At 49.5% G+C, this 26757-nt stretch overlaps 1 protein-coding gene across 6 annotated transcripts in view; it reads right to left on the bottom strand.

Moving 5' to 3' along the window:
• Positions 1–26757, bottom strand: part of COBL (cordon-bleu WH2 repeat protein) — a 278030-nt gene that overhangs the window by 41859 nt on the left and 209414 nt on the right. For 4 of the 6 annotated variants that reach the window (XM_058725524.1, XM_058725523.1, XM_058725526.1 and 1 more), the window contains 2 exons: positions 24064–24202; positions 20125–20298 (listed from right to left, as the gene is read on the bottom strand). In XM_058725524.1, coding sequence (XP_058581507.1) covers positions 20125–20298; positions 24064–24202 — 313 coding nt within the window. The remainder of the gene's footprint in view (positions 1–20124; positions 20299–24063; positions 24203–26757) is intronic. The other 2 variants (XM_058725527.1, XM_058725528.1) reach the window with 1 other exon arrangement.

The raw sequence follows: 26757 nt of genomic DNA, 5'->3' as shown, positions 1-26757 counted from the left end.
AAAAAAAAAAAATTTTTTTTTTTTTACATTTCATTTATTTTTCATAGAGACAGAGCACAAGTGGGGGAGGGGCAGAGAGAGACGGAGACACAGAATAATCCAAAGCAGGCTCCAGGCTCCGAGCTGTCAGCACAGAGCCGGATGCGGGGTTCAAACCCATGGACTGCGAGATCATGACCTGAGCTGAAGTCGGATGCTTAACCAACTGGGCCATCCAGGTGCCCCTACATTTTCTTGGTTTTTTAAAATGAGGACTTGAATTACCTTATCGCTCCAGTTTGACTGAAGCAGGGACCCAAACTCACATGTGCACGGGGTCAAGGACCATCTGCGAGGGACGGATGTGAAGCCGGGTGGGGGGATGCGCCACGGAGAAGAGTGCGTGCCTGTCTACAATGAGCAGCTACTGCTGTGTCCCATGCTGTTTCTTTCGTGAGGAAAAGCGATTTTGCTGCCCGACCCCCCCCCCCCCCCCCCCAAGACTTGAGCGGATGTGGTCGGGCTGCCTCAGCATCTGGGTTGCCTGGGAGATGGACCCCGACCGTCCAATCAAACATGGTAATCCTGTCCTCCTAGCTGGTGATTGGCCTGTGCATTCTAGCTGCAGCCAATGGGTGCACGGCGCCCCCAGGGCCTCCGTGATTGGTTCAGAACTCTCGCTCATGGCAGAGTTTGGGTAAAGAGCCTGCCCTGCCTCTAGAATTGTGTCAACCTACAGATTGCCTTGCGGATCAAGCCAGCTTGAGTTGCTCTGTTTACAGGCACGAGCATACTGATTCACCGGCAACACCTTTCCGGGTATACATCCAAAAGAATTGCAAGTAGGGTCTCAAAGACATATCTGGACTCTGTGTTCACTGCAGCTGTACGCATGGTAGGCCAGAGACGAAAACACCCAGGATGCCTACCCACAGGCCAATGGATAAACAAGATATGGCTACGTGTAGGTGGACTATCATTCAGCCTTAAAAAAAGAAGTCCTGTCCCGTGCAACAACACGGGTGACCCTTGAGGACACTGTGCTACGTGAGCTAAGATAGTCATAAAAAGACAAATATGGTAGCATTCTGCCTTCTGAGGTTCCTAGCATAGTCAGATTCACAGAAGCATCACGTAGAATGGTGGGTGCCAGGGGCTGGGGCAGGGGGCAAAAGGGAGCTGATGTGTGACAGTCACAAAATTTTGGATCGGCACCATGTCAAAGTTCTGCAGATCCGTTTCACAACGCTGTGAACGCACTCACTGTCACTGACCTGGGGACTTAAAAATGGGTACGACGTTAAATGTCGATTTTGATCGTAACTGAAAAAAGAAAAAGCCGGAAAACTGACTCATCAGGTTAGGCAAACAAGGGAGAGGAAGCCCAGCTTGGGTTGGAGTCCCCGGCCTGCCTCCCATGCAGCCCACGACCGCCCCTCCAGGTTAGTGTGTGGGCCCCGTTTCCTCAGAAACCCTCCCAGGGGGGAGGAGCCAGTGACCACTCCGCATCTTCTGTGACAGACAGGATTCGTGACATTGGACCGGCGAGAATCACACTGATTTCAGGAGCAGCGTTTAGAAGTTGGTACACGTAAAACAACTTCTCGGCGGTACGACGCACACAGAACGTAGAGGGAAAACAAGAGTGTGTGTTGAGATTATGAATGATCTCCAACGCCCCGGTATTTAGGACATGGCTAAGAGACAAGACGGGTTTGGTGTGTGTATGTGTGCATGTGTGTGTGCATGTGTGTGTGTGTGTGTGTGTGTGTGCATGCACGTGTACGCACATTCACAGATGCCTGGAAGATCCAGGTGAAAGCTGACAGGTGTGTGGGGACAGCGGAAGAGAAGGCTCAAGGACATTTGATTTGGGGACGGTGGAGACAAGCGGAGCCCCTGCTCTTGTGTGGCGGGAATGTTTCCGAAGGACTCTTGGCTTCGCCCGCCTCCGGTGGTGCTATTTGGAAGTGAGGACAGGCGTGTGATTGAGCCCCAGATACTCCATGAGCTGCACGGCAAGGATGCAGTTTGAGGTCGGGGCAGAGACAGGACGTGCATGCAGTGGTGGCCCCTCCGTGGCATCAGAACAGCATGGGCTGCCACCTGTTTCGGGCAAAATGGGCCCAACCGGAGATGGAGGCAGCTACCCTGCGCTCCTGCTGTGGGCACAGCTCAGACAGCACAGCCTGTGTGTCCCCCCAGCAAACGGCCCCTTGTTCTGGGCTGAGTGGTGTTCCCCCTAATACCATAGGTATCCAACCCCCAGGACCTCAGAATGTGACTGTATCCGGACAAGGTCTCTACAGCAGTGATTAAGTTAAAGCAAGGCCCTTAGGGTGGGTCTTGACCCAATATGACTGGTGTCCCTATAAGAAGAGGGAGACCCCAGCGTGCACGCCCACCTAGGAGAGTCTGTGTGAGGACGCTCTGAGGAGTACTGCCGGCCAAGGGGAGGGGTCTCAGGGAACCAACCGTGTGGGGCACCTTGACCTTGGACTCCCAGTCTCTGGACTCCAGAGCGGCGAGGCCAGAGTGTCTCCTGTTTGGGTGGTCCAGGCTGTGGGGTCGTGGTGGCCCAAGCAGGCTCAGACACCAGGGCACGTGCTGCTGTGAGGAAAACGTTAAAGCAGCGGGCAGCCTAGGACGACCTGTGAGCCTGAGAGATGCTAACACGAGGTAACCGTCTGGACCGTGTTTGGGGTCCTCCAACCTCCTTCTGGGCTGGGCCCCCCATTCATGGTGCTTCGGTGGGCCCCATCCTTTCTCTCACCTGGGGTTTTCACAGACGGCTCTGCTCTCAGCTGGTGGTTTTGGGGCGAGCTTCCAGCAAAAGAGACCACCACCCTGGTGCAAACAGCAGGTCCTGCTGTCTGTCCTCTACGGACACACAGGCCAGGCTGCGGGGTTCACGTCCTGCCTGAGGTCAACTTGCTCTCGCTTCCGGCCTCTGACACATTTCCTGCCACATCTGTGCCTGCGTTTTCTCCTTTGTAAAACCAGAAGGTTAACAACAGCACCGACCTTGTAGTGGGCAGCACGAAAGGGTTAACCCACAGACCTTCAGACGGCCATTTTATCCCCTCCGGGAAGGGAACCAGCAAAGACTGAGTCCCCTCCATAGGCAAGCCCTGCAAACTCGGGCACAGTGGGCCCTGGGGCAGGCCGCCTCCGCTGCGGCAGGTGCTCTCGGGTCACCAAACAGCCAGGTGGGTGCAGGTGCAGGTGCTGAGGAGAGATGCGGGACGGGGCTGGGGTCCATTCGAGTCGCACGGGATTTCTGCCCGTGCTCGTGCACATCTTCAACACGAAGGGACCGCATTCTCCTTAATTCTGTGGTAAGGTAGGCACCGAAGGGAGGGCTAAGCGTGGCCACTATCACCGCGTGCCGTTCTGACCTGTCCACATGTATCGGAAGGATGGGTGGGTGGATGGATGGACAGATGGACAGACGGAGAGGGACAGAACAAAATACAGATAGGCAGAGCCACTAATACACACACTGCCACATCCTCATTCCTTTTTGGATCCCGTCACCCCACCAGCACCAGTGGATGGGACTCTGAATCTGAGCCCAGGCTCTCCTGAGCCGTGTGGTCGTGGGCAAGTGCCTATGCTTTTCTGGCCTCATTTTCCCTTCTTTGTAAACAGAGGGGGCTCCACCCTACAACCTGGTCACTGAAGTCTGCTCTGTCTGTCCGGCTGCAACATAATATTGGAATCAACCAGAAGCCCTGATGTTTGTCACTTGAACCATTGTTCACAGGGACGACTGTCCTAAGATGGGATAATCAGGGCTCCCCCTGGTGGATGAAATGAACAGGGACAGGCACTCATTGACCGGGAAGCTCTATCTTGTCAATAAATCGGCCCCTTGGCTGCTTGCTGACCTAGGGGACAGCTGCGGGGTCAGCGGATGGCCTGCAATGCAGCTCCTCGCCTCCTGCAAGATGGGCAGGTGGGCTCCTCTCGGCTAAATTCACCCAGTGTGTGGCTTCATTCACACACTCATGCCTCTTTAGCAGGAGAAAATTATGCAGTTGAGAACAATCTTTCTGCTTCCTCTTGAAAATCTGGATAGAGGAGAAACAGTTCAATGGCTCATGTGTGCACGAATGTGTGTACTGACATGTCCCATGCAATGCATTCAAGCAACTGCTTTGACCAAGAATGTTGTGACTAGTTCTTCCGGTAGGATCACTAGGCAACTATCACAGACCACATCGATTCGAACACTTGATGTTCAACATTTTAACAATTCCCTGATTAATTACAGAGCTTTACTTCTCAATTAATTTAGAATTTTGACTATTAAAGATTATACTTTGCTATGGGGCACCTGGGTGGCTCAGTCAGTTTAAGCGTCCAACTTTGGCTCAGGTCATGATCTTGCATTCGTGGGTTCAAGCCCCGTGTCGGGCTCTGTGCTGACAGATCAGAGCCTGGAGCCTGCTTCAGATTCTGTGTCTCCCTCTCTCTCTGCCCCTCCCCTGCTCAAGCTTTCTCTCAGTCTCTCAAAAATAAATAAACATTAAAAAAAAATTTTTTTTAGGAAGTTACACTTGGCTAGCTTTTCCCATTAGATTTGCAGGTAAGGTTATCTGTGTAGTTGAGTGTATAATGTTTCATTTGTGTGTATACACACACGTACAGATTACAAACAATTACAAAGGGACATGGGGATGCTGGGGAAGGTGCTGGCAGTTTACTGTCTTGATCGTGCCAATGGTTTCACAGGTGTATACAAGTTTTCGTGTGTGTGTGCCAATTATACGTCAGTGAAACTGTTAAAAAAAAAAAGACATCAAAACTACAAAATCCCATTGATTTTCTCCCTCTACTTCGACTTGCGGTGTTCATTCCAATACTAAAGACTAAAAATCTCAATCTAACACTGTTCTTTTATATTCACTGAACTTAACTCAGTCTTCGCACATAAACTATGTGCCACGGAGTCCTTAAGGCCCTGCTTCAGCACGCCCCGGCCCTCACCAGGGAACCATGCTGTCCTCATTCCTGTGACAACAGCAATGAGAGGGACAGGAAAGGGGCTGGCACACACACAGAAGGCAATGCTGCCTTCTAGCACCTGCCCCCCTGCTGGTTTCGTCAACATTGTGCCTGCAGGGCCGACCTGGGGCTTTGCCCACATGAGAGAAGATGGGCCGAGAAGCTTGACCAGGAGAGATGCTGGAAACCCAATACCACACGTTATCAGGCAGGAATGTCAATGAGAGAAACAGGCCAGAGGCACAAACGCTCTTTACTCCCATCAAGAATGACATTTTCTCTCATTTTTCTTGAAACGGCAGCTCTACAAGGTTTGTGATTCGTCTCTCCACGTTTGTCCACGTAGAGCCAGGAGACCGGTGTTTTGCGGCAAATCTGACTTAACATTGGCAACTCTACTCCGCCAAGGGGATGCGTCTGTAGTCTGGATACGTAATCTGCCGTCCATTTTCTCCTCTGAGTTTAGAAGTCGTGCTATTCAGAAAGTCTTTATATTCCTCCTTTACCACTTCTTACTCACTCAACACACAGGGGAAGATCTTTTCTCATCAACACTAGTTCCTTACGAGCCAAAGGAGAGATGATGATGCACACTGGTTACTGTATTCGGATTCAGATTGTATGTTTGGCTGTTTCCCCGCCCCCCTCATTTTACTCCCTAAAGACTGGAGGGCAGATTTATCGCCCTGGAAAAAATGCAGTCGGTCTAAATAATCTGAACACCTTTCATCTCTTTCTATGCTTTTCTTTGCCGAAGGAGATGGGAAGATACGAACTTCTGACATTTACACAGCTTCATCCTTCGTAATAAAAATGTATTATTTTCTCAAGAAAGAGAAGGGTTATGGAAAGCATCGAAGGGCAAGATAAACACAGAACGTGATGATACATTTAATCTCGCAGTTTCCAGTGAAGGGAGTTTTTGGTAGAAGGGTTACCGGTTCTGTGCTCCTACTGGTGATGAAGCATGGGCACAACAACGTAAACCACAGGTACGCCACGGAGAGCTCTGAGACTCATTTCCTTTAAGACCTGGAGCTTCGTCTTCACTGGAGCGTTTGAAGTCTGCTCACTGTTGTTTTACCATGGTGAGTGGGAAGACCTAGAACTGTTTTGAGTTTTCCTCCTGATCCACATTCCTCGGGTATGAATGATGAGGTAGTTAAAACCCACGCATGCACACTATTCAGGGGGACAGAAGTACATGCTCTGTGAGTGGATGAACTCCTGGACGATGGAGAATTGGTGCTGATTCGGGACACCTTCTGTACTTGTGTGCAGGGCCCTTATCCCCTCTCATCCACTTGGAAGAGGTAATCCTGTCTCTATTATAGAAAAGTGTACCTTGGGGCGCCTGGGTGGCTGAGTCGGTTAAGCGTCTGAGTCTTGATTTCGGCTCAAGTCATGATCTCACCGCCGTGAGATCGAGCCCCAATGTCTGGCCTTGCGCTGAGTGTGGAGCCTGCTTGGGATTGTCTTTTCCTCCCTCTCTCTGTGTGCCTCCCCTCAACATAAACAGATAAACATTATACAAAGAAAAGCAAAGCGTATTGTGCTACGGGAAGCATTAGTCCACACATGGACACGTTTTGAATCAGACTACGTGAGATACGAAAAGCAGCGAATACACCATATCATGTCACAAACCCAAATCAGTAGGAAAGCCGCGATGATGGGCAGCCGATAAGCAAACGCCACAGGGCTGCGACGCATGAGTGGTCGTGGTGGGTGCTAAAATAAAACACCAGTGTGTGAACCACGTGAAGCTCTCCCCACACCGTTTCATCTGCAGAACTGGAATATTTCTTTACCACTAAATAATTTTAGAATCTGCATAGATAGGATTGCATGAAATCACAGCACGTTCTACTATCCACCGTTGATACTGTCTCTGTGATGAATATGAGAGAATTTACGCCCGTTGTAGCTGAAAAACAACATATAATTTTCCTTTCACCTTAGCGCTTGCTATAGAACTGGTATTCCTGAGGGACTCCTCTGTCAACCGTCAGGAGCGCGGGCCAGCCACCAGGTCTGCTTGATCTGTCTCTCAGGTTAGAGAAGGTGCAGGACCTCAGATTTCTTTTACCGTAATTCTTTTTTTTTTTAAGTTTATTTTTTTATTTTGAGAGAGAGAGAGATGGTGTGAGCAGGGGAGGGACAGAGAAAGGGAGACAGAGAATCCCAAGCAGTCTCCATCCAGTCAGCACAGAGCCTGGAGCCGGGCTCGAGCTCACGAACTGTGAGATCATGACCTGACCCGAAATCAACAGTCAGATGCTTAACTGACTGAGCCACCCAGGCGCCTCTACTGACTGTAACTCTTGATAGCACGTGTCACATCATGGACCAAAGAAACAGTTCTCTGGCTGACTTCTATGGAGAATGAATAACCCCCAAGGAGGGATGGGTTCGGAGATGAGCCAGAAAGGAAAACCTCTCTGAGATGTACGTGCTTTGAGGAAAAATGATTCACTGAATTAATCTGATTCCCAGAAGATTCTAACGCTGGTTCGTAAAGTGTCAAGACATATGTAGATCTCTAAATTTTGGTCATTGAATTGCCCTGAATCATCCCCAGCTGTGTATCGGGCCATCTTGGTGAAGGAGAGCCCTGAGGTACAACGAAACGTCTGTGACTTTGGCTAATTTCGTGGCCGATTCTATTCGTCACGTGAACCGGTGTGGATCGATTGAGTTTGCTCCCTACGTCCGCACATACACATCTAAGTCCTCCATTCTTCAACAGAGCTTGACATACGTTTTGTTATATTTTCTGTTTTCCTAACCAACAATTCTATGAGCAATATCACTTTCCCGTTTTCTTTATGCCTTAAGATTTTCTGCGGCTCTTTCTCTTTGGCGTAATAGCTGCTTCTTACACAGATGCTTATTGCTGTAATTATATACGATCTTCTACAATCTTAATGTCTGGGTCATAAATCTTGATGCTTTCCCCAATGTTCAGGTAAACATTATCTTTTCTTGTTTAGACTTTCCCCACTTAATGATTTGAGGTCAAGTGACTGCTACTTATCAGACAAAAGTTCTTTATTTAAATGCAAAAAAAAAAAACAACACAACACAACAAACAAAACAAAAAAGCACTAACTTGTTCTATGTTTTCTTGTGAGTAGTTTCTGTAACTTTCTGGGTTGTTTTTTTCCACCAACACATGGCACCAGATTGGTTATATATAGCTCTAGCTATATATTTCTGTGAGTGCTTATATTTCTTTAACTATTAATACGAATATCCGCTGCGATAATTCCTACATTAGTCAGCACTAACATTTTTATTGTGATCAACCAGACAACAGTCATACAAGTAAAAAAAACACTTCTTTTTTCTTACTTTGAGTAATAACAGTTAAAAAATCTTCTGGAGAGACACATGATAAGCCTCCCCGGTTCAAGCGCATCTCTGCGCAATGATCAAAATTCATCAAAGAGAGCACGTCTTTCTTCATAAACCCTGGATCTTAATGTGATTACTCCCACCTGCTTGGTGTTAGGACTGCTGAGGTGGCTGGTTCCCGGTAACTGGCTAGGTTTTGTCAACATGGGAGAGGTGTCTTACACTCCGGAAAGACCAGGCAACACGCCCATGGGGACATGGTTCGTCATAACCTTAAGCATCTTAACTACATGGACAAACCTCCAGACTGGCATTTATCAAATGGAATTATCATCACTTCTTTTCACAGGCATGGGGAACCACAGGTAGTGAAAGCCAAGGGCAGGGGTCACGTGCCGTTCATCGCGTTAGTCCCCAAAGTTGGTTCAATGCCTACCGTCAAGCAAGTTCTCCGTGTTTGGTGAATAAGCGGTGGATGACAACGTGGGGTGAGTGACACTCTCTTTCCTCTGTGTTCTTTCTGTAAACTGTCTACATGGTGGAGAACACAGTAATAGGAAACTCCGAAAAACACTTACAAAACGTTGGGTCCTATGTATCCCTGAATGTGTGTGTGTGTGTGTGTGTGTGTGTAAGTAGTTGTGAGTTCCTACAGATTATATTTACAGTGCATATATTTAGGCACTTAGTTTTACCAGGGAGACAGAATATTTCCAGTGTATCTAAGCTGACCACACTGGCCAATTTGTGGACACAATCTAAAGGCAAATGGAGAAGATACCCTGTGACTGAGTATCAAATAAGAGACATTGAATTAAGAATCAGAATCAGAATCAAGCAAGGCTCTGAACAGAAACATACCCACGAGCCAATGGAAGGGTCATGTCAGACAGGCCAATGTCATCAACCTGGAATTTACACATACGAGGCTTTACCTCCTGCGAAGAATTACGAATGTCGGTCACACAAATCTCTGTTGTTTAAGCACGTGTATGTGAATTCTAGAGAAAGTAGAGCGCGGGGGTACAAAGGAGCCCTTTTATGCCGACAGGTGGATGAACAGGAGAAGGAGAGTCAGGACAGGAGAGGCACGAGGAAAGTCAGAGGTATGGCTCTCCAGGAAGGGAACTCCATCAGAAACGCTTGGCATGAGCAGGGAATGACGCACAGCAGTAAACTGTGGGGGGGGGGGAGGGAAATAAATGGCAAAATATGAACACAAACTCCGGCAAAATAAATGTCATCGTCATCATTCACCTTCAAGCCCCTGGAGACTTAACGCTGTGTAAACAGCGATGGATGGGCCACATCACGTGATTATGATTTCCTCTATTTCCTCCTCGTCTTTTGTCGATGTCAGTGGTTAAAAAGGTCTACTGATCCCCTGGAAGGACTAGATCATAAGCGCCACTGAACTCACTGTTGTCTTCCAGACTGTCAAATAAAGTGATTCGGATTTGCTGCAAAACTTCTCTTTAAAGACCCTGCAGGCAGAGACACTGGCCTGGAATCCCGCCCGCCCCCCCCCCCCCCCCCCCCCCCCGTAGAGCTCCAGGGGGAAACAGATATTATAGTTTCATCACACCCTGGATGGCAGACCAATCCATCCCAACCTTGATAATGTCCTTCCTGAGCAGGGCTCAGGCATCCATTGAGAAAACACAGATTGATTAAGTGAGTCAGAGAAAGTCTTCACCTGCACATGCATGTTGAGTTCTACTGTTCTGAAGGAGCACACCCCTTCCGAGAAGCTTCTCAGTGGGAGACTGACCCATCTGATAAAGGGCCATTCCCTGCCAGTAACTTAAGGCCCTGAGGGTCTCCGGGATAGGGCTTACAATGAAGAAGGGAAGAGGGGCTGTGTCCGAATTCACACCATCTCAGACCAATCCTGAAATAATAATCTAGAAGACGAGCGTGTCGGCTGGGGAATGCTTCGTCCCTACTCTGTTCCCTCCTGAACCAATCAAGTGATGATATTTAACAACAACCCTGAAAAATCAAGCTGTCCATTTCTCGTTTCACAGAGCTGAAACTTACATGAGTTCAGAAAGAAGTTCTCATAACTTTTGATGTTAAAAAAAAAAAAGCTTTCCGGGGCGGCTGGGTGGCTCAGTCAGTTAAACGACTTCGGCTCAGGTCATGATCTCACAGTCGTGAGTTCAAGCCCTGCATCAGGCTCTGTGCTGACAGCTCGGAGACTGGAACCTGCTTCAGATTCTGTGTCTCCCTCTCTCTGCCCCTCCCCCACTCACGCTCTGTCTCCGTCTCTCAAAAATAAACATTAAAGAAACAAAACAAAAACAAAAAAAAACAAAACAAAAGCTCTTCTGCCTAACTTGACTTCATGCTACAAGTGAAAGCTTCAAGAGACACAGACACCCGTGGTGACTCGGTGACCACCACGGGGCTTGGGAAGCGGGTTACGGAAATCAAAGGTAAATTTGCTATCAGCATTCCTAAATCTATGTGACATTCCCTTGCATTGGCAGGTTGGTAAATGGTTAGTAACCAGCTCTCTAGAGAAAAAGAAAAGGGATAGATCAATCGATCGATCAATAGATTGATAGAAAAAGTTTTACTGATCTAAAGAATGGGTAGCACAAAACTTACAAGCGAGAATAAAAGAATACGATACTCTTTGTTGTAAATGCTACGTAACTAATTTATTCTCACAGAAGGCTTTCATTTATTTTTGCCAAATTCTTTGGTCTGTAGCCGACCTCTAACCACTTCTGACAAATGCGTAGTTTCGAAATGAATGTAGATTGACAACAGATTGTATTAAGGAGTCAGATGAAAATGAAACCATGAAGACAAGTTGGGACTTAGCCTGTTGGTCAATCACGGGAATGACTCTCCTGAGTCAGATCATGGGTGTTGAAAGATGGGAGAAAAATTTTTTTCCACTTTTTTGGGTGTTCTTCTCAAGGTACCGGCTATGATATGACATGCTTTTGTATTTAATCTGTATTGATAGCACCCTCTAATCCCTCTCTTACCCTAGATGATTAACAAGACAACACATCGAGCCATGATGTGTAACTTTCGCCAGCTTCCTCAGTAGGGATACTCCCTCCACTGATGATTTCCATCTTTGGATGCGAGTCACCGAATGTGGCATTGGGAAGGGATGTGCGGTAGCACATTGTTATATGGTATTTTCACTGTCGTAAAATGATTGAATCACATTGATTCAACGTATATAAAGAACCTCAAAACTCCAGGAATAGTAAAATGTGGTAAAGTCATTAGGAAGTGATAACATTTCAGTATTGGTTATATTTGTTTTTAATATCATCTGTCAGCTTACATAATTGACTTTTTAAAAAAATGTTTATTTGTTTGGAGACAGAGAGAGAGAGGGAGAGAGCCAGGGAGGGGCAGAGACAGAGTGAGAGAAAATCCCAAGCAGGCTCTGAGCTCTCAGCGTCGGGCCCGACAGGGGGCTCGATCTCATGAACCGTGAGATCATGGCCTGAGCCATAATCAAGAGCCCGGACGCCTAACCGACTGAGCCACCTAGGCACCCCCAAAATTGACTTTTCAATAATAGCTCTGTTTAGCGATCGGCTCGCAAAATTCCTGACATTTCGAACAGTCTGCTCTCGCTAACCGGTGTCAGGTCCAGGGCATACCTGCTGTACTGACCTGTCACTAAGTTCTTCAATTCTCTCTCCAGTCAGGGACACAGCGGGTCGCAAATAAAGCACCAAAAAGTAACTAGCAGAAGAAGTAAGTCCACGGGAGTTTTAAAAATGTGTACCCCTAGCTCTACTGCGTGTCTCTCACTGCTTTGCTTCTAAGTAGCCATCAGTCTTTAGTTCACGTTGGGGGGACTTAATGGTTTGCAAGGAGGCATGTTAACAGGCTAGACATTCAGTTCCATTTTTTTTTTCCCCAGTGCGCTTCTGAGCAGGGACAGACTCTGCTCCCACAGTCACTGGTTTCCTTCCATTTGCTCACTATCCGCTTCCTGTTTTCCCGGACACTCGCACTTTCCCAGGGCTGCGGGGGCCGCCGGGTGGGCCGGCTGCCCTGCCCCGGGAAGGAAAGCGGCAAACACACACCAGACGAGGGCCAGAGCACTTCCCTGGGCTCGCCCTGAAGTCCGCACACCTGCCAGGCTTCAAGGGCGCTTGCTTCCACCCCAAACGAGACTCCCAGAATTGTACTTGTGTCACAGGCGTGAAGATTAACGGCTTTGTTTTGAAACAGGCGGAGTGTCTGGGTTCAAATTTTAGAGCAGGGGCTTAGGTGACGTTAAAAAGAGGATTGGTCCCAATTTAAGGGACGTCAGCAAAATTCTCGTCTATCTTTTCCTGCTTTATGCTCTGGGCTCGGGCAAGCTCACGGCTGATCGCTGAGCCAGAGTCTTTAGCGAGCATCTGACCCAGCGTGTGGGGATTCGATTACAGCCAGTGAATCGCGGAGCCGTGCCCGGCGTAGTCCTGGATTCTCAGTTCTTCTGCTGAGTCACACTGCCTAAAATATGAATTATTATTATTTTATATGTTACATATGCATCTTATACATTTTATTGTATTACATTATGTGCATTGTATTATACACATATTTTTAAAAAGTCATATTTTATATGTATACTACATTATACATTTAAAATATATTTTTATATATTTATAGATCATATTATACATTATTAATTTTCTATTAAGCGCACTCAAATGACTATTTTGTAATCGAAAATGGCTAGCTGATTTCTCTCATTTTATTTCTCTATTCTAGAATCTCCTTACAATTCTTTAGAATGGGATACTTACTCACAGATTGAAAACCAATCACCTAGAGGCCACCATGGTGTCGCCAGTGCTGTCTTGACTTGACAGGTCATTTAGATCAGAGGACAGGGACCCATTTTTCCTGTACGCTTTTAAAATCCTTTCCCAATCACCCCAGCAATGAATGGCCAAGGAAAGACTGACTTACTCAAACCTACTATAGGAAGACGTATAGGAAGATGACAGTCGTTGAATGGTTTAATTTAAAAAATATAAAGCAAATTGCGGATCAGTAATTTGAACTCTCTACACATTGATCGTTAAATCTCCAGGGGCTTCTCACTGGAATATGTAATGGATGGTGTGTTAGCAGCCCAATCATTACCAGCTCTGAAAATCTCGTCAACACACAATCCAGCGAGCCAGTGACACAGCCTCCATCATCGTGACTCACAATGAAGGGGCAACCGAAATCAACTGTCAGCAGAAAGCAAGCTGATTAGAAAGTTAGAGGGAAAAAATCCATATGCACAATCACATTGGCTTAGGCGTGCCCTTGAAGCCGCTATGTACATGCTTAGGTGTCCAAAGGTTAATATGAAAGCTCATTCATTAATAGGCCACAGACCACGGGACACATCCCAGGGGATGTGTCACTATAACCGTGTTATATTCCACTGTCACTATATTCCATGTCACTGTCACTATATTCCACTGTCACTATAACCATGCTAAGAAGCTCAGCACAGGACCAGAGACTTATTCACGAGGACCTCTGCGCCGTAAGGCTTTGAGAGGTGACACAGCTCAGTCGTTTTTCTCCTACATGGGCAATAAGTAAATACCGACTCACACTCCACAGGCCGTCCTGGCCTCAGCTGCCGGGACAGAGCTGCGAGCAGGAACTAGGGGAGAGGAGACTCAGCTCTGCCCCAGGGGATGGCAGGGACAAAGACCTTGAGAGCTGGGCACACACACCTCCCAGTGGCCCCCAGCTGACTCTGAAAAGGCTGCATTTTATCCTACCAGAAGCTCACTCTACAAGAGATAAAACTATGTTGCTTATAGCAGGAAGTCATTTTATTTATTATTTTTTAGAAGTTTATTTATTTATTTTGGGGAAGAGAGAGAGAGGGGGAGTGAACCCAAGTGGGGGAGGTGCACAGAGGTAGGGAGAGAGAGAATCCCAAGCAGGTTCCACGCCGTCGGCACAGAGCCCGAAGTGGGGCTCGATCCCACGAACCCATGAGATCGTGACCTGAGCTGAACTCAGGAGTAGGACGCTTAACTGACTGAGCCACCCAGGCGCCCCTGCGGGCAATTTTCAATGAGACATGGGATCCCAAAGTGGATTGGCCAGACACACTTCTGATATCCTCTTAGCAGCTAAAAAGATTACGAGGAAACCAAGCTCTTTAGTCTCTGGGTACCAAGTGGGCATGTGCAAATGTTAGGAGTTCCAATTTCCACTAGTTCTCTGGTCTGCAGAAGCAGGAATTGAGAAATGTAGGCGGAGGCCAGGCGTGAAGTGGCCAGTCCGGCCTTCAAAGCGTCCCCTGAGGAGGGCAGTTCCTCGGTCATTTCTGACTTTCAGATGCTCGGCCGTGCCGTCTTTCGCCGTCCACTTCATCTCCGCCATTGGCTCACGGGCCTCTCTCTGCTCCCACTCACAACGTGCCCTCCGCTCTTCAGATGGCAACCACACCAAGGGTCATGGCCTGAGATGTGGATACCGGGGGCCGTTTGTGCAGCGTGCCTCCCCTCTATGTCCAGTTAACAGAGTGTTGACAAGTGACTTCCACATGCCAGAGAAAGTTGACCTTTTTCCCGGCTGTCGGGTTGGGCTTCCATCATCTCGGGTGATTCTGTCCTCACCAGAGACTGGTCAGCTACTCCCCAGCTGTGGTCAATGAGACGTAAGAGAAAGATCCACATTTGGGGGGCTTCTGGGAAAGGTTCCCCCTGAAACCATTAGAAGACACGGTCTCTCCTCCTCTGAAAATTCTTGTGTCTGGGTATGGTGTGTGGAACGGCCAGAGCCCCCTCAGTACCAGCCCGGGCAGGAGGAGGTCGACCCCAAAGATGATTTAGAGAGGATACTGGTCAGCCCTCAGTCCCTGATGACAACTTTAGGCTTCACTGAAGTCTGGGGTTCCAGCTGAAGGAGATGAAAGTTTCCCCACACTGCGGAGGAAGGCTGGAGAGCGGTTTCTCTTCCTTTGGGCGTCTGTTGTCACAGAACACACTACCTCAAGAAGCAGAGTCTTAACACAAGAAGCATTAATTATCTCCAATTTTCTGTGGGCACAGCTGGCTGGTTGCCTCTGACAGAAGGTCTCTCACAAGGCTGCAGCCAAGGTGCCACTGGGCTGTGGTCTCAACCATGGGGGCTCCTGAGGGAGCTTCCAGACTCACTCCACAGGGTGTTGTCTGGACTCAGTTCCCAAGCTCGGTGGGCTGAGGACCTCACTCACTCACTGGCTGTTGGCTGGAAGCTCCCTCAGTTGTTTGCCACGTGGGTCTCCTCACAGAGCGGCTCTCAACATGGCGGCTGGCTCCCCTCGGAGTGAGCGAGGCAGAGAGGGTATCCAAGATGGAAACCACAGTTGTTGTTTTTTAACCTAACCTCAGAAGTGACAAGTGACATCCCACTACTTCTGCCAAATTCTCTTCTTTGATGTCAGTCACTGAAGTCAGCCGGTGTCCAAGGGGAGAGGATTGTACAACGGGGTGCACGCGGGAGGCGGGGACCGTTGGGACCCACTTTAGCGGTATCCACCACACCGCTGAAGGCATCCTAACAGGTAGGCCAGAGCAGGAAACAAGAAAGTGGCGAAGTCTGGGTTGCTGACCGCTACTGAGATCCTCACATCTTTCTCAAGTACGACCACGAGTGTGGATGAGCACTGACTCTACAGAGAGTACCCCACAGACAGCGCGAAGCAGGGACTGGGTGCCCTTGAGCCCGGAAAACATCTTAGTTCGATAAAGCTAATCGAACATCGAGTGTCATCGTAGTGTGATACTTAGGATCGACAGCGAGACATATTCTGGTATGTTCTGTGACTGAATCTATGCTGTGTGTCAGGCATCACGTTGAAGAGCGGATACAATAGGAAATGAGACCGGTGCAGCCTCCAAGTGGTTAGCAGAGCAGCACATTCAAGTGTGTGTAATACAACGTGGGGAGGAAACACCCAGATGGGGGAGAAATCTGGACTGGAGGGGTGGCTTCCTGAGGCGGTGGTGGGGTATGTTGAGCACGCCGAGTTCACATCAACCTGACCCCCATGCGGGGTGTACCCAGGGGGAGCCGGGGAGCGGGCCGGACACAGGTGGCCTCTGGGAGCCAGAAACACACGTGAACGGATGTTCACTGCTCTTCTGCCCACAAACCATACATTGGCTCCAAAAGAGTGCAGGGGTCACAGTCAAAAGCGGCATTGACCCAGACCACAAGGTCTTCTCCCGGTGGTGTGGCTGCAGGCGAATGCGGTTTTCGTGGCCGTGTGTCACGTGCTGGTGGCACTTAAGCAAGAAGACGGGAAACGAGGCATCCAGCTCGTTGTCAGGTCGGCTGGGGAGGCTGGCGGTGGACGGGAATGTGGCACCAGCCAAGCATGAGGACGGAGACCGTGCCAAGACCCTACAGAGGTCAGGGTCAGGGCTAGGGAACGGCCGGAACAGAAGGTTCTGGAGACATCAGAATGAAGGGCAGTGCCCTGGAAGACCCATTTCACATCTTCTTGCTCTTTTCCCGTGTACAGACCATCATCTACCGGCTCTTTCTTTTTATCCATGAAGGCTGGACGAGCTCACGGTTTTCAACAAAATGCATTTTTTGTCTTTCTAACAACCCGAGTGGACTATACTCTGTGTTGCAGAAACAACAATCATCATGCAAAGCCAAAGGATTTCCCCGTGGCGGGGTTCTTGGTCTGGTGGCGAAAACAGCATGGGGGTGGACGGAACCAAGACTGAGGGCCAAACATACTCTAATGAGGATTCCTGCTGTACCCATATTGCGGTAAGACCCCAGGCCAGGGATGGAAGTCCTTCTGACTCAGTCTCTCCCAGGGACAGAACCTACCCCCCGTGCTGCGGTGGGGTCTGAGTGAGGTGTCACGTGAGATGCCTCGTGGACCGCCCAGCCGTCGTCGGTAGTCAGGGTCCGTCTCCACCAGGAGCGTATCGTTTCTTTCACAAGGAACGTGCATCTGACCCCGAATGCAGGAGGAAGTGGACAAGAGCTTGTGGCTGGTGTGAAAGGGTCTATACGGAGCTTCCCTCCACAGCTACGGAGAGTCAGAAATCTGGGTGGCTCAGTTGGTTAAGCAACTGACTCTTGATCTCAGCTCAGGGCACGATCTCAGTTTGTGAGTTCAAGCCCCAGCGTCAGGGTGTGTGCTGACGGCACACAGCCTGCTTAGGATTCTCTCTCTCTCTCTTTCTCTGCCCCTCCCCTGTGCGCTCTGTCCCTCTCTCAAAATAAATAAATAAACTTAAACACACACACACACACACACACACACGAATAGCCTGAAATCTAACTGTAAGAGTAGATAACATGTAGATGCCTGCAAGGCAAACGCGCATCCAATATTCACGTGCTAACAGCCTGTAGCTCCCTTGAGACAAGATAGTGCCCCAATTTCAACATCTTGTGAAAAAATAAGACCGAAGACAATCAACGATTTGTTTTCCTTAACTGCTCTGAACTCCTGAACCAAAGAAGGCCAGGTTGCGTTCTGCCTGCTTGGGCAGGAGATCTCAGTTTTTGTTTTTTTTTTTTTTCTTCTTAATACAGTACTTTCTACAACTGCTTTAATGTTTATTTATTTTTGAGAGAAAGAGAGAGAGAGAGAGCGTGTGCACACATGTGTGTGTGCAAGGGGGGGGGGCAGAGAGAGAGAGGGAGACCCAGAATCCGAAGCAGGCTCCAGGCTCCGAGCTGTCAGCACAGACCCCGACGCGGGGCTCGAACCCACAAACCGTGAGATCATGACCTGAGCTGAAGTCGGACGCTTAACCGACTGAGCCTCCCAGGTGCCCCAGGAGATCCCAGGTTTTACTGCTATAGAAAATGGGCAAGAAAGTTCTGCTAATTAGGTAAAAGAACAGCTCTGAGTTGGATGCCCCAAGTTCTGGTGCAGGAGCAGCCAGGATGGGAACAGGAAGAGGAGGAGCCTGGCTACCTGCAGGCACTAACACCTCATACCACCCCCACCCCCCCCCATGCCTCCTGCCCTTCCTCACTCTTTTACTGGCATTTCTGTGGCTGCATGGGAGGCGAAGAGAAAGGCAGGGAGTTAGGAATGGTGACCGGAGGGCAAAGGAGGCTCCCATGACCAGGGTCTGGGGAAATGAACGCATGGAGAGAATAATCCAGAACCCCAGCAGAAACGGAGCCGTGAAGCAAGACGGTGAACCTCATCTCCTGTCTGTTGCCTGCCGACTCCTTTGGAAAGTCTGCTAAGGGCAGGGGCGGGGAAGGATTCCACAGTGGGAGAAATCTTTCGTCCCCAAGCCTGATGCCGGCCTTTGTAAGCAGCCCACCCCCCCGCCCCCCAGATCCTGCCCGGCGGTCTCCCCAGCAGAGCGCCCTTCGAGCACAGGAGGAAGTGAGAGCCCGCTGGTTAGCATCAGTTCCGACTTTGGGAAGCACAGGAAGCCTGACTCTCCCATCCCGGGTCGGTCTCGTGACCGCTCCCTGGTTGCCCACGGGCTGTGTTCGGCTTTGTCGTTTTTCCTCAGCTACTCCTCCCTCACCGGGTCCCCCACGGATGAGAATCTGTGCGCACGATGGCAGCCACGGTGTAGACCGCCAAAGCCCACGGCCTTGGCACGTGGGGCTCAAGATCTCTTCAGAGACGGCACAGCTCCAGAGTCATCTGTGCCTCAGTTGTTCTCTTTCTGACCGAGAATGTCTCATCCTTTGGTTTTTCGTGCCCTGTAGAAAGTGCTTGCTTCCAGAAGCATGTCCAACGTCAAGAGGATCAAATGTGTCTGAAGGATGGAAAGGCAGTATGTGTAAAGAAAGAGGAAGTGAATCCGGATGATTTTTCCTCCAGGAGTAGGTAAGTAATCCCGCCATCCTCTTCTTTACCCAGAAGCTGGCAGCGAGTTAATCGTCATTTTCAAAGAAGACAGAGAAAGATCAAGTGGTCCCACGGCAGGAGGGTATGCACTTCCTAACCGGAAGGCTGCACCCACCCACGGGCACCGGCCGCTCCCTGGGCGGAAGGCAGGGTGACACGGGGCTATTACGAAAAGGGAACGCGCCCCTTTATAACGAAGTCTCGCTACCAAGCTGGGGCATCCTGAAAGGGGCGAGCACGGGCTTGGTGTGCCGATGACGCCATCGGAACATAGACGGTTGAATCTATAAAAGGACTCCCGCGTCTGGAGGTGCGAGTGCCATACGCAGTACTTGCTGAAGCCCTAAAGAAATCTCTGGAGACAGGGAAGAAAGCCCGATCTCAGCCAGGGTGTGGCAAGAGGTAGAAAACAAGGAGACTTTCATTCTGGCTATTGCTAGGCGGAGCTCAAGCTGCTTCCCCTTCTGCTGCCTCAGTTTCCCTTTCCACACTAGTACTGCCTGGCCACTGACCATACGATTCAAAGGACCTGGTTTCGAACGTGGCTCTCCTCGGCGCTCACGGCTGGCCGGAGCGAGCTTCACAGCAAAATCACAGAGCTGGGCTGCGTGGGCTCCTGCTCTCCCCAGACACTGCGAGGTTGGCTGTCATGCGGGGAACGGTGGCTCCTAGCAGACTGTCTCCACCCACCCGGTACGATTCTGGCAGAGGTCGGACCCCAGGGTGAGTGGTTAATGAGTTACGCCATTCTTTCCGGGGCCCTGCATAGCGTTCAGAGTGCATTCACTGTGACGTCGGACACACCACATCGAGCATTTGGAAAGAAAAGCCAGAGAACAAAGCCACAAACACCCCGAGGCAAGAATGGAAAGTCTGGAAACACAGCCCTGACACGGGTGAGCAGAGCACAAGAGTAGGGAAAGGAAACGAGAGGCACGTACGTGTGGGTCTCGGGTCGGGGGCCTCGGAACCAGCACTTTCCCCAGGAAAGCCGAGAGGCTCTGCCACGTCTGTGTCAGGAGGAGGGTAGGGCGGGGGTGGGGGGAGCACTAACTGGGGGGGCCCCCGAGCAGTGCCTCTGGGAGGCTTTTGTGGCACCTGCCGTCGTCCGACACCTACATGGAATCAACGGGGGTTACTTCAGAAGGTTAAGCCGAAAGACTCTGCCCTCCAGCGGGGGACACGTGGCATCATTCCCCCAGGCACCAAACACAGCCTCATGGCACCAATCCAGACACACCCAGCACCAAACCCAGCCACACCTGGCATCCAATCCATCCACACTCGGTACGAACGTCAACCTCACCTCGAGCATCAAATCCAACCACACCTGTCATCAAGTCCAGCTACACCAGGTGTCTAAAGTCAACTTCACCAAATGGAACCGCACCTGCCAACAAAATCCAGCCACGCCCGGGACCAAATTCAAACTCGCAAGGCATCAAATCCAATCTCACTCACGCTTCAGAATTTTACACACGGTGTCCTCGCCTTGGGCCAATCTGGTGATACCTTCTTGTTTGCCGTTTCTGGCAAGCACAACTCTCCGATGCTGGGCTTGAAATTATTCTTAAAAGCCCCCTCGGCAGCTGAGTTAAGTTAAAAGGAACTCCTTTTATTCAGGTTTGTTTGTATTAGGTTTGCGGAATTATCTTTTAGCTTACTTTTGTTACTTTTACTGATTAATTCCTGCAGATCGAAGAACCACTAATTCAGCTCACGTCTTTAAACCTGTTTATATCCTCAATCTCTTCCATCGTTTAGGGTAAGAGTCTTCAAACTTTATTTGAAGAGGGTCCCAGGGCGCCTGGGTGGCTCAGTCGGTCAAGCATCCGACTTTGACTCTGGTCATGATCTCGTGGTTCGTGGCTTCGAGCCCCGTGTCGGGCTCTGACAGTGTGGAGCCTGCTTGGGATTCTCTCTCTCTCTCTGCACCCCCCTCCCCGCTCATGCTTTCTCTCTCTCTCAAAAAATAAGTAAATAAACTTAAAAAAAATGAAGAGGGTTGTGACTTGGGCAAAGTGTTCGGGGTGGTGTCGTGCTCCATCTGACCCTGGAACCCTCAGGGCATCCCTCTCTGCTCTTGACACACTGGGCATCCACCTGCCATTTTATAGGAAAATGATTTTCTTCTGCTACTAAGATTTTTGAAAGTCAACGACTTAACAAAGCCATATAAATCACTTGTGTCGTAAGCCATGCTTCCTAGGATTTGTTTTAGAACGTTTTCTTCAAGCTTTAATGTCTGAAGATCTTTCTTTTAAATGTTTGTTTATTTCGAGGGAGAGACAGAGTGAGTGAAGAAGGGGCAGAGAAAGACAGAGAGAGAGAGAGAATCCCAAGCTGACTCACACGGTCAGCACAGAGCCTGATGTGGGGTTTGAACTCACAAACCGTGAGATCCTGACCTGAGCCGAAACCAAGAGTCAGACACTTAATCGACGGAGCCACTCAGGCACCCCCAAGCTTTAATGTTTAGGATCATCTTGTAATGAACACATTCTGTGTTTCATGACCATCATCAGATTATTAATAAAAAGATTAAGAAATATAATTTCTTCATCAAGAGATATATCCAATCTCTTGATTACAGTTCTTCCAATGTGGAAAAATATGGATGTCCCCATAGCTAGACATCACTTTTCCCTTCCAAGTGCAAAGAAGCACGATCGGTCTGGGTGAGAGTTATCTGTTTGGTCCAGGTAAGTAACGTTAAATGAGAGGGCATCCCCCTAGGGCGACACACGTAGGAGGAAGAGGCTTTGTGCCGGAAACTTTTCTACTGGAAAGCTTATTTTTGTTTGCCAAGAAATTTGGGTCAGACTCAATTCAAGTAAAATAATACTATTTTAGTGCAAGTTCTAATTTTTTCCCCCTTTTATATCTAGATATCAGAATAGAAAGATGCTCATGTGTGTGTGTCTGTGTGTGTGTGTGTGTGTGTGTGTGTGTGTGTGTGTGACTGGACAGGGGCTACTTTAAAGATTTTTATCTGTTAACGTAAAGCCTAGACTTTGGTTCAAAGAGCAGCCTGTGGGCGGCTAGCGTGCTGTGAGTTCATGGGGATTGCTGACGGGGACACAAGTCTCACTGAAAACTGCCACCATGACCTCTACCACCCTCCTGAGCTCCCAAAGCAGCCGAGGTCCCTTTCAGTAGGAAGGGGGCTTCTGGCTTCCTTCTCCACCTTCACAAACCAAAGTTCACGGACGACAGACAGAGACAGAGAGAGACGAGTAGTGCATCACTGCCGTCCATAACTCCTCTTTGTAACATGCTCCTCGCAGGGGAACTGTCCCTACGGTTTTCATTGGGCAAACACCCGCCTCCCTCTCCTGTGACACCCGTGGGCGCTGGCTGCCTGCCCACACCTGGGCCAGGTCCTCCAAGCATCAGGCCTTCAAAGCCGAATTGGGGGGGCCCTCCCTTGGGTTGAAATGGGGTGTCTGGCCTGGAGGCTGGCAGGGCTCAACCACAGCCACACCACCACTTAGAGTGGACGCTTCCTAGGGATGTGACAAGGGACTGTACATCTGAGCTGTCATCCCTTTACAGCAAGAGTGGGTGAGAGCTCGGGAGGGAGAATGGTGGTCTCGTCATAAAAGAGGGAGACACCCCAGATTTATTTCGAGGAGTTACTGATCATGTACTCTGCGAACAGGATGGTATTTTCCTTTGGTAAAAAGAAAAAACGGACATGAAATATAGGTTACTGGTCCTTAGGATAACCACATCTCTGGCTGTGAAAGGCTGACATCAGAAGAGAGGTATTGACCAGGGGAAAAAAAAATGCTACAAACAGCCAAGTTGCTTGTATGGGAGTCTGGGACACTGATGATGCAAGCACTTATCCTTGGGGGGCTTCTTTTTGGGGGCCACAGCCATTAGGTCAAGGCCAAAACACGAGGGTGCTGAGCGGAGTGAACGGCGTTGGGCATGGCCGTCAGATGGCCTCTGTCGTGAGCTGATCCTCCCATGATCTCAGGAAACCCCTACTCTTCCTTTTCCTCCATAAATGAAATAACAAACACTGAATGGTTTTAAAATTACATTAACCAGGGGCGCCTGGGTGGCTCAGTGGGTTGAGCGTCCGACTTCGGCTCAGGTCAATGATCTTGAGGTTCATGGGTTCAAGCCCTGACAGCTTGGAGCCTGGAGCCGGCTTCGGATTCTGTGTCTCCCTCTCTCTCTGCCCCTCCCTGCTCACGCTCTGTCTTTCCCTCCCTCTCAAAAACAGACAGTACAAAAATTTTAAATTAAATGAACTATCCACGGCTAATAGAGCTAGAGACCCCGGTCCCTTCTCTCTGTGCCACTTGTAACATGAGTTGGTGGCATTTAATGATCTAATGGGTCTCTCTGCTCACAGATATTATGGTTCCATCCTGTTTCCTTTGGGTTCTCTTTTCCTCAAAAAGTATCACGGTCTCTGCTACAGATATAAAAGGGGAGATCAATTTCAAACAGGGTGGTCAAGAAATTACTACACTGTTGTCAACTGATCTATGAATCTCCTGGGGACCAGAGGCCTTTCGAAACAGCTTCCACGGATGTCATCCCAAGAACTTTACATCCTTCCATCAGGGAGACACGCATCACACACGCACACACACATGCACACACGTGCACATCCCACTCGCTCTCTCCCGAGCTGCCTCAGCCATCCCCCACCCTCTCCGCCCCCTGCCTTCCACCTGCCTCCACGATGCCCGGAAAACAGACCTTCGGGATGGACTCGCAAGTGTTTATTTCCAGACTTTCTTTCCTTAGCATAAATGTTTCCCCAGTTAACGCCCTCGTGGGCGAGGCGACTGCAGGGGTTAAGGGCAGCGCTAACACTCCACGCAAGACAAGACTCGGACGCATGCGGACACACTCACCCGTGGCGCTCTTCCTGTTCTCCTCCTGGTCCTGAGTGCGAGGGGGCACCAGGGGGCTTGGCGGTGGGGGCTGCGGCGGAGGGGGTGCGGGCGCCCGCCTCTTCTTCTTCTGCAAGTCAATCTGTGACCCCAGAGATACCTGGGAAGCCCAAAGGAAGGCAACGGTGAGCGTCAGGGCGTTTCTGTCAGGGGGCAGTGTGCACGGGGCCACGTCACTTGGAGAAGCTGGCCCGTGTGACGCGGGGCTCGAAGGAGGGTTGGCAGATTGCCAGACTCCTTCCTGGGGCCCCTGGGCAGGTGGAGGATGCCCCAGTGTGGGGGTTCGCCATGCTGCCCAGGAGTGGTCCTCAGGTGGCCCAAGGATGCTCAGACATCCCCAAGACCCGCCCTGCCCCCCGAAGCATGGGGAGCTGGGGCTCTGCCCCATGTTACCGAGGGATTTCAGGCCAGTCAGGGGACTTGGGAACCCCCCCTCAGCATAAACATGAGAAAGGGGAACCCTCAGCCCTTAATTAAATGCAAAAGAGAACTATTCCTTCTGGAAACTTTACCGGGGCCACCCTGACTTGTGCCCTTGCAGGGGGAGAGCAGAAGGGGACGGACCAGGGCTCCCTCTGCCCTGACTTCCACCTGCTCTGCTGCCCCTGCATGTTCCTGAGCCGCCAGGACTAGTAACCGTCCACGGACTGGCCACCCCTGGACCAGCTGTGACAATGAAGTTTGTCAGTGTGCGGCTCCTGGAGCCAGCCTATGGGACATCCAGCTCCCGTCCGCGCAGAAACCCGGATCCCACCAAACGCTTCTAACATCGCCAAATTCACAGCTTGGGGAGGCGGTCAGTCCCAGGCGGGTCTGATGGTCGAAGGGACGCTCTTCTAGTGTGTGAGACCTTGTCCGTTGACTGCATTTCTTTGTTTGGAAAAGACTACGGAATCTGCTCTCTTCGTCATTACAGAGTTTTCGTGCGTTCATTCTCAGCAATGAAAATTGATTGAGACAACCCTGCGTGTGCAAGTGTGGAGTGTATGCAAACGGATGACCAGGAAGACCCTGTCTCTACCTGTCCCCGCCCGCAGGGGGCTTCTGCTGAGCTGCTTCCAAAGGGTCCCTAGGGTTCAAGGACTTGCCCTGGGAGGGCTGCCTACCAACCCCACCCCGCTGTGGTACCTGCTCTATGCTTGGTGCTTCCTGGCTTATGAACGCGGGTCCCCAGTGCGTGTTCCAGAACTCACGACCACGGAGGGAAATTCATTCCTATTCTGGGTCGGGACTGGTGTTTCCTGGGTGTGTGGGTGTGGGCACGTGTGTGTATAAAAAGTCTCCTTTCAAATTGTTCTCAGTAATACGCAACGTATCGCAACGTAAGATTTTTTTATTTTTTAAAGTTTTTAAGTTGTTATTTATTTTGAGAAAGAGAGAGTGAGAGCAGGGCAGGGGCAGAGAGGGAGAGAGAATCCCAAGCAGGCTCCGCGCTGTCAGCACAGAGTCGGACGTGGGGCTCGAACCCACGAACCGTGAGATCATGACTTGAGCCAAAATCAAGAGTCGGATGCCCAATCGACTGAGCCACCCAGGCGCCCCTCGCAAGGTAAATTTATAGTTAAAAATTACATAAGCAAAGGAAGGGGAAAAAAAATCACTTCATTAAACACTCAGATAAACTACCAACAGTTAGCAGACATTTTTCTGGTCTTCAATTTTTCTTTTAAAAGTCAGAGATTATCCACCCTTCTACTACAATATACCATAACCACCTCCTGTACCTTTATAATTCTCTAAGGTATTTTCTGTAGAACATGGAGATGAGGAAAAATCGGGTCATGCCACGAAGCTCAGAGTCTAACCAGCTGCCCCTAGTCCATTGACCCCAGCCCAGCAGAACTCCTTCAAACTCTTCTTTCTTTTGACATTTACTGTGTTTTTTATTTTTTATTTTAATTTTTAAAAATGCTTTTTTTTTGAAAGAGTGAGAGAGAGACAGAGCACGAGTGAGGGAGGGGCAGAGAGAGAGAGAGAGAGAGAGAGAGAGAGAGAATCCCAAGCAGGCTCCACACCATCAGCACAGAGTCTGACGTGGGGCTCGAGCTCACAAACTGTGAGATCATGACCTGAGCAGAAGTCGGATGCTCAACTGACTGGGCCACCCAGGTGCCCCTACTCTTTTTTTTTTAAATCATAAGCTTATTCTGCCATTTCTTGACTTTTTTGTGCTAGATACTGGCTTTCTGCTTCAGAAGATGAGGAGTCAGCTCTTTGAGACACATGCCCAGACCTACACGTATGTTTAATGGCTCTCCCTCGATCTTTCCAGAAATTACAGCATGGGATTAAATCAACATTCTCTAGCTCTATGTATCTAGTTTTAATAGACTGAATCCCATAAAACAGAAATCTTCTTCAAGACGAGGCTTCTCCAGCTGAGACATTTCATGTGTATGTTGACGACATTTTCTTTCTAGATCATTCTAGATAAGTGATTTGTTTTCTGAGCTTGATAAGTGATTTGTTTTCTAACCTTGTTTCTGGGTTTCCTGGAAATGGCTTTTCCTTTACTCGGCTTTTTTTATCCCTGGTTTCCTGGATCCCATGACTTTTTAAAAATGGACTTCCTCGCTGTAGTGGGTACTCGGCTTTTTTTATCCCTGGTTTCCTGGATCCCATGACTTTTTAAAAATGGACTTCCTCGCTGTAGTG

The sequence above is a fragment of the Neofelis nebulosa genome, chromosome 4 (assembly GCF_028018385.1).
Source record: "Neofelis nebulosa isolate mNeoNeb1 chromosome 4, mNeoNeb1.pri, whole genome shotgun sequence".
Taxonomy (NCBI): Eukaryota; Metazoa; Chordata; class Mammalia; order Carnivora; family Felidae; genus Neofelis; species Neofelis nebulosa.
This window is presented reverse-complemented; position numbering and strand designations above follow the sequence as displayed.